The sequence below is a fragment of the Salmo trutta genome, chromosome 22, assembly GCF_901001165.1.
Source record: "Salmo trutta chromosome 22, fSalTru1.1, whole genome shotgun sequence".
In the NCBI taxonomy this organism is placed as follows: Eukaryota; Metazoa; Chordata; class Actinopteri; order Salmoniformes; family Salmonidae; genus Salmo; species Salmo trutta.
This window is the reverse complement of record NC_042978.1, coordinates 36,270,976-36,284,980: the sequence shown is the minus strand read 5'-3', so window position 1 is coordinate 36,284,980 and position 14,005 is coordinate 36,270,976. Positions and strand designations below refer to the sequence as shown.

General features: G+C 44.6%; 1 protein-coding gene across 2 annotated transcripts in view; it reads right to left on the bottom strand.

Annotated features, from left to right (window-relative positions):
• LOC115158657 (PH domain leucine-rich repeat protein phosphatase 1) overlaps nucleotides 1-14,005 on the bottom strand; it is a 62,122-nt gene that overhangs the window by 37,816 nt on the left and 10,301 nt on the right. For both annotated transcript variants that reach the window (XM_029707846.1, XM_029707847.1), the window contains exons 2-3: nucleotides 7,734-7,930; nucleotides 124-249 (exon numbers count right to left, since the gene is read on the bottom strand). In XM_029707846.1, coding sequence (XP_029563706.1) covers nucleotides 124-249; nucleotides 7,734-7,930 — 323 coding nt within the window. The remainder of the gene's footprint in view (nucleotides 1-123; nucleotides 250-7,733; nucleotides 7,931-14,005) is intronic.

The following is a 14,005-nucleotide window of genomic DNA, read 5'->3' as shown; positions in this document are numbered from 1 at the left end:
GGAGAGAGAAAGGAGAGAGAAAGAAAAGGAGTAAGAGACAAAAGGGTTTTCATTTTCCAGATTGCTAACAACTTGAAGACTTGCAACTCAACTCTGAGCACACACAAGCGGGCGCGTAGGTACCTTGGCAGCCTGTCTGTGCCAGCGGAGGTGTTCTGTGTAGGAGTCATAGCTGATGTAGTAGGTCTGACTCTGGGGACCAGAAGAACTGAAGGCTAGACAGTGACTGTGTCTCCTCACCTCCTCCACCTGAACAACACACAGAGAGAGAAAGAGTGATTAGCTCTGCGATTAGAGACCAAAAACAATGTGACAACTGCCAGCCAGGGGAAAATAGCAGGGAGGGAGTCATGTGCCAATTAGTGTGTGGCGGGGGAGTGTGTGGAAGCAGTGTGCAGTGAGGGAGAGAGAGGCAAAGGATAGCCAACTCACGACTGAACTTGTAGCTAGCCATATATTTATCATCCCATCAGACAGTTCCGGTCTTTGTTGCAGCAAATTGGAGAATAAAAGCTAGCTAAACTAGCCAGCTAGCTTGTTTAGCAACGCTCCCAGTCCTTGTCAAATTAAAACTACATTCAGATTAAAAAAAATAAAAATGCCTACCTGTTAGTTGCTTGTTGCAGCCTACTCCTCCAGCTGACTTAATTCCATTTTGCATTACTTCTGTGATCTCTCACTTATCTTGCTACCCATGGAGCCTCTGACTGTAGTGCCGCTTTGATTGGCCGACCAAAAAAAAAATAATCTACACGCGTGAAGGCTACCAGTCTGTTAATGGGGTGCATATGTTGTCTTATTAAATTAATTATTTCCAATGTCATGGAATATCCTTGTATTAAAAATGTCATGACTATTTTCATTGTTAATTTAGACCTAATTTGTCATTTTTTTCTCAAATTAATAGTCACACAAGTAATCAAATACTAACAACCATTCGGATAATCGAACAACCTTTCCCCATCTCTAGTGTGTTTGTGTGTGTCAGGATTTCAGTTAGTCAGTAAATGCCGGCTTTAGGCCAACAAAGAAATGAAAATCCAATAAAAATAGTTGCCGGCCAAATCGACTGGGAGAAGAAGAAAATTCTCACTGCAAAATACAGATTTTTATTGAGTGATGGAAATACCAGTCAATGGAAACACATTTAACCATCATGCTTACTAGTCTATAGGTTCATTTTTCTAATTTTGTGGAGTTAAATTGGCGTGTGTATTTACGTTAGTTGTCATGCATCTTACTTATCCAACAACTATTAGACGCACAGCATAGGCCTACAGAGCTGGTTGCTGCTGGAGTCGAATATTGGTTTTTATAAGCCCGGTCATTGGGCAACAATTCTAAATGTAATTGAGTATTAAAACAGTTTTGATGGCCACGATTAAAGAGAGCTACCATTTTTATTTGGTAATTGAAGCAGGCCTCCCATTCAGCATTTGAGTACAGGCAGGCTATCAGCAGGTCACCCACCACCTTACAATGTGAGCTATGCATTTTGAAAACATACTTCATTGTTTGAAACCTGAATGTTTTAGTTCATATTATGAGGCATTTCTTACCTTGCTTCAAAGTAGCCTAGCCAAAATCAGACAACGAAACAAAGGCAATTCTTTAATAACAACGTCATAGGGGGAAAACAATTTATCCTACCATTGCTACCGATCTGCGTGCCAGTTATGATTTTACTGTGCATATTTGTGGAACAATTTACTTTCAATAATAAAGTTTTTGTTTTGTATAATCTGAATTAAAATGCTAAAAATCTAAAAGTAAATATTAAACTAATGCGAGAGCACCAGCCATTCGGACACATTGATACATCGTGATCCACTGGCAACTAAATAAATAAGCGCATCGAACTCAGAGATTGCCTAAGCAATGCAGCAATAGGCCTATTCCTTCTATTGTCAACTAAGTAAAAATAGCCTACATAAATTCAACAAATAAAAATAGTAGAAAATATCCTGATGAAAATGCAGATTCTTTCACTCACATTCATCTCTCTACTGTGCCTCCCTTTTTAAATCGGTCTTGACCTGAGCGATGACTAGCGAACATTGTATCAAGTAGCGAATTCCGGGCCCTCAGAGTTTCCTGTGCCAGTGAGCTCAGGACAGACATCTGTTTTTGCACAAGGGAAAGGTGTTGAGGTATTTTATGTTTCCACCGGATATACACTACATTACCAAAAGTATGTGGACACCTGCTCATCGAACATCTCATTCCAAAATCATGGGCATTAATATGGAGTTGGTCCCCCTTCGCTGCTATAACAGCATCCACTCTTCTGGGAAGGCTTTCCACTAGATGTTGGAACATGGCTGCGGGGACTTGCTTCCATTCAGCCACAAAAAGCATTAGTGAGGTCGGCACTGATGTTGGACGATTATGCCAGGCTCGCAGTCTGTGTTCCAATTCATCCAAAAGGTGTTTGAGGGGGTTGAGGTTCTACAACACCGATCTCAACAAACTATTTCTGTATGGACACCGCTTTGTGTATGGAGGAATTCTCATGCTGAAACAGGAAAGGGCCTTCCCCAAAAAGTTGGAAGCACAGAATTGTCTAGAATGTCATTGTATGCTGTAGCATTAAGATTCCCCTTCATTGGAACTAAGGGGCCTAGCCCGAAACATGAAAAACAGCCCCAGACCATTATTCCTTCTCCAAAATGTACAGATGGCACTATGCATTCGGGCAGGTAGCAATCTCCTAGCATCCGCCAAACACAGATTTGTCCTTCGGACTGCCAGATGAGGTGTGATAAAACATTTCCACTGCTCCCGAGTCCAATAGCGGCGAGCGTTACACCTCTCCAGCAGACGCTTGGCATTGTGCATGGTGATCCTAGGCTTGAAAATGGCTGCTCGGCCATGGACAACCATTTCATGAAGCTCTCGACGAACAGTTCTTGTGCTGACATTGCTTCCAGAGGCAGTTTGGAATACGGTAGTGAGTGTTGCAACTGAGGACAGACGATTTTTACGAGCTATGCACTTTATCACTCAGCGGTTACCTTTTGTGAATTTGTGTGGCCTACCACTTTGCGGCTGAGCCGTTGTTGTTCCTAGACATTCCCACTTCACAATAACAGCACTTACAGTTGACCGGAGCAGCTCTAGCAGGGAAGAAATTTGGCGAACTGAGTTGTTGGAAAGGTGGCATCCTATGACAGTGCCACGCTGAAAGTCACTGAGCTCTTCAGTAAGGCCATTCTACTGCCAATGTTTGTCTATGGAGATTGCATGGGTGTGTCCTCAATTTGATACACCTGTCAGCAACGGGTGTGGCTGAAATAGCCAAATCCACTAATTTGAAGAGGTGTCCACATACCTTTTATATATAATGTGTGTGATCATCAGATCATGATATGTTGGTCTTTCACACTGATGCTTGGCGATTAACGAGAGGGAGATTGTTGGAAAGATGTTTCAAATACTGTGAGGAACTATTATCATTGTAATGGATGTAAAAATAAAAAACTGACTGATGACTTAAAGTTCAGCTTATTAGTGGTGGATGTGGTGAGTTAAGACAATCAGAAATCCCCAACTTCCTACATTTTCACGCAGCATGCCAGGGGTCTCATTTATAAACGTTGAATACACACAAAATATGCCTCAAAACATGTGTGTGCCAGTTCACGCAAAAGTTGGCATTTATAAAAAAACTAAAAACTTGACGTGAGAATGTGCTTATCCTCCCGCAAACCTTAGACCAAGTCTAAGTGCAGTTTCTAGTGGTTGAAGTACTGCATTGCAAGAATGCAAAAGTAGCTTAGTATCCTGCAAATGGGGAATATATGTTGACTTATTCATAACCAAAAAAACAGGTAACTACAGTGGCTTCGGAAAGTATTCAGACCCCTTGTTACGTTCCAGCTTTATTCTAAAATGTATTAAATTGATGAAAAAAAAAAAAATATCTTCACACAATACCCCATAATGACAAAGTAAAAATATGGTATTGTTTTTGCTAATTTATAAAAAAATAAAAACTGAAATATGACATTTACATAAGTATTCAGACCCTTTACTCAGTACTTTCTTGAAGCACCTTTTGCAGCGATTACAGCCTTGAGTCTTCTTGGGTATGACACTACAAGCTTGGCACACTTGTATTTGGGGAGTTTCTCCCATTCTTCTCTGCAGATCCTCTCAAGCTCTGTCAGGTTGGATGGGGTGCGTCGCTGAACAGCTATTTTCAGGTTTCTCCGGAAATGTTCGATCGGGTTCAAGTCCGCGCTCTGGCTGGGCCACTCAAGGACATTCAGAGACTTGTCCCAAAGCCCCTCCTGCATTGTCTTGGCTGTGTGCTTAGGGTTGTTGTCCTGTTGGAAGGTGAACCTTCGCTCTGGTCTGGGCGCTCTGGAGCAGGTTTTCAGCTAGGATCTCTGTACCTTGCTCCGTTCATATTTGCCTAGATCCTGATTAGTCTCCCAGTCCCTGGCAATGACAAACATTCCCACAGCATGATGCTGCCACCACCATACTTCACCGTAGGGATGGTGCCAGGTTTCCTCCAGACGTGACACTTGGCTATGAAGCCAAAGAGTTCAATCTTGGTTTCATCAGACCAGAGAACCTTGTTTCTCATGGTCTGAGAGTCTTTAGGTGCCTTTTGGCAAACTCCAAGCGGGCTGTCATGTGCCTTTTACTGAAGAGTGGCTTCCACCTGGCCAATCTACCATAAAGGCCTGATTGGTGGTGTGGTAGAGATGGTTGTCCTTCTGGAAGGTTCTCCCATCTCCACAGAGGAACTCTGTCAGAGTGACCAGCAGGTTTTTGGTCACCTCCCTGACCAAGGCCCTTGTCCCCTGATTGCTCGGTTTGGCCGGGCGGCCAACTCTAGGAAGAGTCTTGATGGTTCCAAACTTCTTCTATTTAAGAATGATGGAGGTCACGGTGTTCTTGGGGACCTTCAATGCTGCATACATTTTTTTGTACACTTCCCCAGATCTGTGCCTCGACATAATCCTGTCTTGGAGCTCTACGGACAATTCCTTCAAATTTGTCACATGCCGCCGAATACAACTGGTGTGGACCTTACCGTGAAATGCTTACTTACAAGCCCTTAACCAACAATGCAGTTCAAGAAAGAGTTAAGAAAATATTTACCAAATAAAAAAACACTTTTTTTAACAGTTTAATTACAATAACGAGGCTATATTCCGCTACCGAGTCAATGTGCGGGGGTACAGGTCAGTCGAGGTAATTTGTACATGTAGGTAGGGATAAAGTGACTATGCATCAATAATAAACAGCAAGTAGCAGCAGTGTAAAAACAAAAGGGGGGTGGGGTGTCAATGTAAATAGTCTGGGTGGGCATTTGATTAATTGTTCAGCAGTCTTATGGCTTGGGGGTAGAAGCTGTTAAGGAGCCTTTTGGTCCTAGACTTGGCACTCCTGTACCGCTTGCCATGCGGTAGCAGAGAGAACAGTCTATTCTATGACTTGGGTGACTGGAGTCTGACAATTTTTTGTGCTTTCCTCTGACACAGCCTAGTATACATGTCCTGGATGGCAGGAAGCTTTGCCCCAGTGATGTACTGGGCAGTACGCACTATCCTCTTTAGCGCCTTATGGTCAGATTCCGAGCAGTTGCCATACCAGGCGGTGATGCAAACGGTCAGGATGCTCTAGATGGTGCAGCTGTAGAACTTTTTGAGGATCTGGGGACCCATGCTAAATCTTTTCAGTCTCCTGAGGTGTTGTCGTGCCCTCTTTACGACTGTCTTGGTGTGTTTGGACCATGATAGTTTGTTGGTGATATGTTCACTAAGGAACTTGAAACTCTCGACCTGCTCCACTATAGCCCCGTCAGTGGGGGCCTGTTCGGCCACCCCTTTTCCTGTCGTCCACGATCAGCTCCTTTATATTGCTCACATTGAGAGAGAGAGAGGTTGTTGTCCTGGCACCACACTGCCAGGTCTCTGACCTCCTCCCTATAGGCTGTCTCATCGTTGTCGGTAATCAGGTTTAACACTATTGTGTCGTCAGCAAACTTAATGATGCTATTCATTGACTACAGCTCAGCGTTCAACACCATAGTGCCCTCAAAGCTCATCACTAAGCTAAGGACCCTGGGACTAAACACCTCCCTCTGCAACTGGATCCTGGACTTCCTGACGGGCCACCACAATGTGGTAAGGGTAGGTAACAACACATCCGCCACACTGATCCTCAACATGGGGGCCCCTCAGGGGTGCGTGCTCAGTCCCCTCCTGTACTTCCTGTTCACTCATAACTGCACGGCCAGGCACGACTCCAACACCATCATTAAGTTTGCCGATGACACAACAGTGGTAGGCCTGATCACCGACAACGATGAGACAGAGACCTGATCGTGTGGTGCAAGGACAACAACCTCTCCCTCAACATAATCAAGACAATCAAGGAGATGATTGTGGACTACAGGAAAAGGAGGACCAAGCTTGCACCTATAAAAATGATCAAAGACTCCAGCCACCCTAGTCATAGACTGTTCTCTCTGCTCCCGCATGGCAAGCGGTACCGGAGCACCAACTCTATGTCCAAGAGGCTTCTAAACAGCTTCTACCCCCAAGCCATAAGACTCCTGAACATCTAATCAAATGGCTACCCAGACTATTTGCATTGACCCCCCCCTCCTTCTACACTGCTGCTACTCTCTTTAAATATCTATGCATAGTCACTTTAAACTCTACCTACATGTACATATTACCTCAATTACCTCGACACCGGTGCCCCCGCACATTGACTCTGTACCGATACCCCCTGTAAATAGCCCCACTATTGATATTTTACTGCTGTTCGTTAATTATATATCTCTCATATTTTTTTTGGGGGGGGGGAGGCATTTTCTTAAAACTGCATTGTTGGTTAAGGGCTTGTAAGTAAGCATTTCACTGTAAGGTCTACACCTGTTGTATTCGGCGCATGTGACAAATAACATTTGATTTGAGTCGTGTTTGGCCACGCAGTCATAGGTGAACAGGAGGGGACTAAGCATGCACCCCTGAGGGGCCCCAGTGTTGAGGATCAGCGTGGCAGACATGTTGTTGCCTATCCTTACAACCTGGGGGTGGCCCGTCAGTAAGTCCAGGATCCAGTTGCAAAGGGAGGTGTTCAGTCCCAGGGTCCTTAGCTTAGTGATGAGCTTCGAGGGCACTATGGGTCCAGTACATCTCTCAGAGAGTAACCCAATGCATATGGGTCCAGTACATCGCTCAGAGAGTAACCCAATGCATATGGGTCCAGTACATCGCTCAGAGAGTAACCCAATGCATATGGGTCCAGTACATCGCTCAGAGAGTAACCAAATGCATATGGGTTCAGTACATCGCTCAGAGAGTAACCCAATGCATATGGGTCCAGTACATCGCTCAGAGAGTAACCCAATGCATATGGGTCCATTACATCGCTCAGAGAGTAACCCAATGCATATGGGTCCAGTACATCGCTCAGAGAGTAACCCAATGCATATGGGTCCAGTACATCGCTCAGAGAGTAACCCAATGCATATGGGTCCAGTACATCGCTCAGAGAGTAACCCAATGCATATGGGTCCAGTACATCGCTCAGAGAGTAACCCAATGCATATGGGTCCAGTACATTGCTCAGAGAGTAACCCAATGCATATGGGTCCGGTAATTTCTCAAAAACAGCCAGTAAATTAAAATCTTCCTGGTCATGTTGTCCGGCATCACATTTTCCTAACGGAAACCCTGGTGTGTGTGTGTGTGTGTGTTCAGTACCTTTCCACCGATGAGGGGCAGGATGTGCATCTTGCCGGTGTGAGCGTATTTGACGGAAGAGACGATGAGACAGGTGCCACTCAGGGTGACGTGTCGTCGTGACCACCGGTTGACAGGCAGGGCCAGCTTACCCTTCCTCACATTAAACACACCCGTCAGCTGCACCCGGTCTGCTCCACCCACACACTGCGGCTTACCTGGAGGGAGGGGGGTTGGAGAAAACAAACAATAGCATAAAATCTCAGATGCTCCTGCTGAGAGAAAGATTTTTAAGAAGAATCTTCCAAGTAAGATAGACAGAGATGGGGGAGAGAGGGTCTCTCTCTCTCTCTCTCTCTCTCTGTGCGTGTGTGTGTCTCTCTGTGAGTGTGTGTGTCTCTGTGTGTGTGTGCCTCGTTGTGTTTAGGTGAGGTTAGTCACAGGTCACGTGCCATATAATTTATCGGTCTAGTGGCTGAGGGGTGACTGGACGGTCAGTGTTAAGGAATGGAGAGCAGGTGTAAGGGTAGGTGTAATTCATAACTCTAGCCCTTTCTTTCCTCAGTAAATGAAAAAGTTCCTGTCCCAGGGAAGTCTTAACCTTGGCCACCACATGCACAGGTAGCAAATTAGCCTTGTCTGAGCCAGAACTGCAGCAGATGGAGCTCCTGTAGTACTGACTGGGTCAGTGCTTGGTGGTGTACATATTTAGCAGCGCTAAGGTGTGTGTAGAAAAACTATTTTTAGCGCTTTAAGAATGGGTGTGCTCTCATGTAGGCTGTCACCCACCCACACATACCAGGGGTCATGTTGAGTTCCGCAATCAGCATTTTCATAATGCAGACCAAAACTGTTTTAAACCATTTCACCTGCGTTTTATATTCAATAGAGATCAGGGGCGTGCAACCATAGTTTTCCTTCACAGAGAATACATTATTGCAACACATTTGGCAGAAAATAGCTTCATTTTCATCAGATGACCACAGAATTGCAACGCTATTTGGATCGAAGCCACACAAGTAAATGAGCTTACAATGAAAAAGGTCAGGATAAACATTATTTCTAAATGTTTATCATGGAAAGAACGTAGACAGCTACATTTCCTGTTACGCTTGAAGTTAATCTTGCATTTTACCATGGAGAAGTAGGCTCCACCGAGAAAAGTACCAGAGAAAGTAGTTACACATCAGTCAGAGCGCTGTCTGCCAATAGAATGCCCTGTTCGTCAATTCTCATCCGAGTGGAGAAGTTCAACAGAAGCACAAAATTATTCTGATGTCGAGCAGAAATTACAATAAGAAGCATTTTGGATCCGCGTTTACAAAACGCAGCAAGATATTTCTGCGTTGTCTTTATTTTTGGTGGGGGGGCTCTGAATTCTGCGTTAATGGTACCCCTGCGCACGCACACACACACGGGAGCCAGTTTTAGAGAGAGGCTAAGGGGAAGAGGGAGAGCAAGGGATAGAGAGAGGGAGAAAGAAAATAAGAATGAAAGCAGCTGACTGAACCAGATCTGTCTGCTTCTCAGTTTCTTCTTATAGAACCCTTTGTGTGTGTGTTTGTGCATGATCATATTTTCCTGAGATTGCCGGTTTTCGTCCTCTGATACCCTCTCCACCTCACATGTGCTCTCAGGTGTTCCAGTGCTTTGCTTGGGATAGAGGGAGGGAGGGATGGAGGGCGAAAAGAGAGAAAGACATTCTAGACAAAGTCCTATAGACTGCTGTGCTATTCATCAATGTTCATTACATACCAGTAACACCAAAACACACACAAACGGTCAAAAGGATGCAGCCCTGGCCAAAGGCTGCATTTTGGTATCCTGTAGCCCTCTCTCTCTTTAAGAGAGAAGGGTGAAGATGGACACCCCCAGAGGACAGACTAAAGATGAGAAGATAGAGCCATCTACAGCACAGTCAGGTCTGTCCACTCTACAACAGCCCTGTGGAATGTGTGAAGTTATCTACACAGGGACTCCAGTCCACTTCAACATACTGAAGATTATGGTTATAGACCATACAGATAGAGCAGCCAGGCCAGAAGTGTTTATATGATGGTTGGCAGGGTAGTGAAGGGGGGACTGGAGGTATAAACAGAGCAGAGTGAGAGAAAGAGCGCACAAGAGCGAGACCAGAGGGTAAAAAAAAAAAATTATTCCCCTAGCCCAGAGAGGAGAGGATTACGTTATTCCAAACAATGCCCTCTCAGAGAGAATGTGGCGTGTCCTCATTAGCATCCCCGCCCTCCCCCCTGCTCCTTTTCTGTCCGCTCCCACGGCTCTATGGACAAGTCCCGCACCCCTCCATGGGGCTGTTTCTGGTCTCAGGCAGAGCTATCTGGTCTACCCAGAGTCCCTACAGCCTATCTGGCTTGCATCATAAATGGCCACCTATTCCCTAGTGCACTACTTTTTACCTAATAGGGAATAAGGTACCTTTTGGGATGTACCCTTGATCTGGCTGCTCTCCCCCTACTTCAGAGACCACTGGTTCCAGACCACCGGTTCCATCAACATGGCCACAGCACGAAAATAATGTTCAGAGTAAGTAAGTTATGGTACAGCAAAGGATGGGCAGCCTTACACAAAAAGAGCCACTGATGGAGGGTTTGGGGCTCATACACGCTTGAGGAATCCTCCACCCACACACCCCTCTCCCTAATGAATGTGCTCATCCTCTGATCAGGCAACTGGTTACAGGCCTACATACAATGATGTGCTATAATTTTATTTTTACTACAAATTCTTTTACTACAATTTCTTATTTACAATGACGGCCTACACCGGCCAAACCCGGACGACGCTGGGACAATTGTGCGCCGCCCTATGGGACTCCCAATCACGGCCGGTTGTGATACCTTGATTCGATTCCAGGCTGTATCTGTAGTGACGCCTCAAGCACTGAGATGCAGTGCCTTAGACCGCTGCGCCACTCGGTAGCCTCTGATCAGGCCACTAGTGACAAGCCTAGATACAATGATGTGCTCATCCTCTGATCAGGCCACTAGTGACAAGCCTACATACAATGATGTGCTCATCCTCTGATCAGGCCACTAGTGACAAGCCTACATACAATGATGTGCTCATCCTCTGATCAGGCCACTAGTGACAAGCCTACATACAATGATGTGCTCATCCTCTGATCAGGCCACTAGTGACAGGCCTACATACAACAGCATTTTGTGCACCAATTTAACACACAATGGTTTAGGCTAATTTTAGACAACCGTACATCCTCCTGTAATGTAATGTAAACTTAAACCACTCTAGTTGGAGTAGTGTAAACATAGTCTGTGCTAATGCGCACACACACACACACACACACACACACACACACACACACACACACACACAGTATGTATACATGTACACCCTTTCCTTCCGCCCATTCCTATCCTCAGAGCAACATCCTGTCCCCCATGACCACTTCCTGTCTGAGACAGAGTCGGACGGAGTAGACATTCTTAGCACTTCTGTTGTCCTCGCCCTTCCCTTATGTCCAAGAACCTTCTAAAGGCATCCCAAACATCCTAACTCTTATCCAATGTCCTGTCTGTGTTTGACCTTAGGCATCCAGAAGACAGCCCACCCTTTCAGTCACACATGCCTCAAATAACTGTCCCCAACAAGCAGTCTCCAAGGCCTGTCCATGGATTCCCATTCTCAACAACACATACACATCAACTTCTAGTGTCCACAACATGAACATTAAACTCCATAACTAACTTTCTTTTCACACTCAAATCATTAACACTTTCTTTCTATGATTATACAGACAGAAGTACAAGGACGTTTTGGGTGTGTGGTTGTCAAGTTAAACCACAGCCAGGGGAGTAGGTGTTTATAGCAACGCGGGTGGATTTACATGCGCTAGCGGTGCTTTTAATTGTACTGGATTGCACAAAAACAGTCCGTGCAAAGCCAGAAATGAAATTCAATTCCATTTCAACTTACTGTGCCGGTAGGCAGGATGGTCATTATGACGAAGGGAATTTGAGACAAAATATCTAAAAGAATCATATTATTAAACTTACTTTCCAAACGTGGGTCTGTTGTAGGCCTACCTCCTCCCTCCTTACCTCAAAATAAAAGTTATGCATGTATGCCATATGTGGACAAAAGAGGAATAACTTGTGTGGGACTTTAGTTTTGACATGAGGTAAACAGACCCACGTTTGGAAAGTCTGTTTAATAATACAATCCTTCAGATATTTTGTCTCAAATTCCCTGTCATAACGACCATCCGTCCTGGCCTCCGGCACAGTAAGTTGAAATGGAGTTGTATTTCATTTCTGGTTTCCCACAGACTGTTTTTGTGCAATCCAATACTATTAAAACAACGCTAGTAAATGTAAATCCACCCACGTTGCTAAGGGGAGTAAAGATCCACAACCACAAGGGGGATACAGGGCTGTCAGAGGGGCAGAAAGCCCAGCTTCTGGTAGGGCAGGCACAATTACCATATAACTGTGTAACCGACGGTTATGGTGGAAGACCTTCATAAAAATAAAATAACCGTCATAACCGTTTTTTGTACGATTTTAGTTTTTGGGAACAACCACCACTGGTAAACTCATGGGCACACTCGCCTGGTATTGTGATGAAATCATTTATATGGTAATGTGGAATGTTCATTTAAATTATGCTAACTGATTTGGCTCATGCAAAGAAATGTATTTTTGTAATGTCAGTTGAGTTGAATCAACAAATCACAGCACATATTGATGGGTACTTCTTGCTTTTACTTCCTGCTTTTTTTCTTGCAATGGCCGCCAGTCCACCCATTACGCCGTCATTGACTGGAATTGGGACACCCGTACTATTCATTCTATTTTTATGACAGCACATGCAGTCAGGAGTAGAGGAGAGTTAAAAGTGTTGAGCGGTTTTTATGGTGACTGCAGTCATTTGGCTGGCCATTAACCCTCATCCAAAATTCCATGGCGGTCACAGCCCTAGCTGCTGGGCTGGGTAGTGGAGCTAGAGCCGTTACCTTGGGGTGGAACAGAGACAGAGCAGCCAGTGACCTCTGGGTAATGCAGTTCTCAGCTGAAAGGGAGCCAGGCGGGTAGGCAGCCGACTATACTGTCTGCTGTCGCAGGTAGATCAACACTGAGGAGGTGAAATTTGAGTTCTGTACAGCTCACTGTTCTCTCCTTGTCAGCAAAGCACACAGTGTGTGTGTGTGTGTGTCCAACATGCCTTTTCCAGGGGGCACTCAGAATGTGCTGACTCAGACTCCTCTGACTGCCAAGGATGAACAGCCCTAGGCAACACAACTCTTACCTTACACACAATGCAAAACCTGAGTACCCAAGTCTCCTTCAATTATTTCCACAAGTAGTTTAAAATAGATCAACTCTTTGAATCTGTCTTGAATAGCCTTGACACTCCCAGATGCCAAAACCCACCCTGAAAGGAGAAAGCGTTGCCAGTTTCACACCCCAATACAATTACATAAACTATGGCTGGGAATAGCCAGGGACCTAACGATATGATATCACGATACTTAGGTGCCGGAATGATATGCATTGTGATTCGATATGTATTGCGATTCGATACTGGGATTTTATTGCGATTTGATATTCCAAACATATTGCTCACTATATGTCTGCTGCAGAGACAAGAGAAAGCACGAGAAACTAGTTTTGGGAAGTCAGGGAAATAAAAGTGCTGAAAACATGTTGGCTCACCATTTAAAAAGAAGATGAAGAACGAGCTATAGGATGAAAAATACCAGAGTTTTGACGCAGGTACAGCTGACTAGCGCTAGCTAACGCTACCAACTGCAGAAAAAAATAGCCTTCTTACTTGGAGCCAAAAATAATGTTGCGATCTGTAACTATTGATAACTAACATACATTTCATAACAAACAGGCATCTTCCAACGTTGCTATAGGCTAGTGTGTACAAACTTACAACAGGCCGTTAACAACAACAATGTAAAGCAGGGGATCCCAAAGTTGAGGCCCGTGACCCCATTTTAATGTACATTTTTTTCGAGACCCACACAATGTAAAAAGCGGGATGTAATCAACAGCCAATGTTGACTTTTTTAATTGGGGATGTGACAGTCTAATACAAATCAGTCTGACAATACTTTTGACAGTATTTCAATATGAAGGAAGTGTGGTTTGAAGTGACTGAAATGCATCAGAAAGGTACTGGGAATGTTGTATGATCTTCTGTGTAGAAAAGAACATCATCATTGATGACCTCCCCCAGTCTGATTTAGTGCCTGGTCTAATGAGTTCTGTGCAGCTTGTGGACATTGTAGAGGGAAACAGACACAT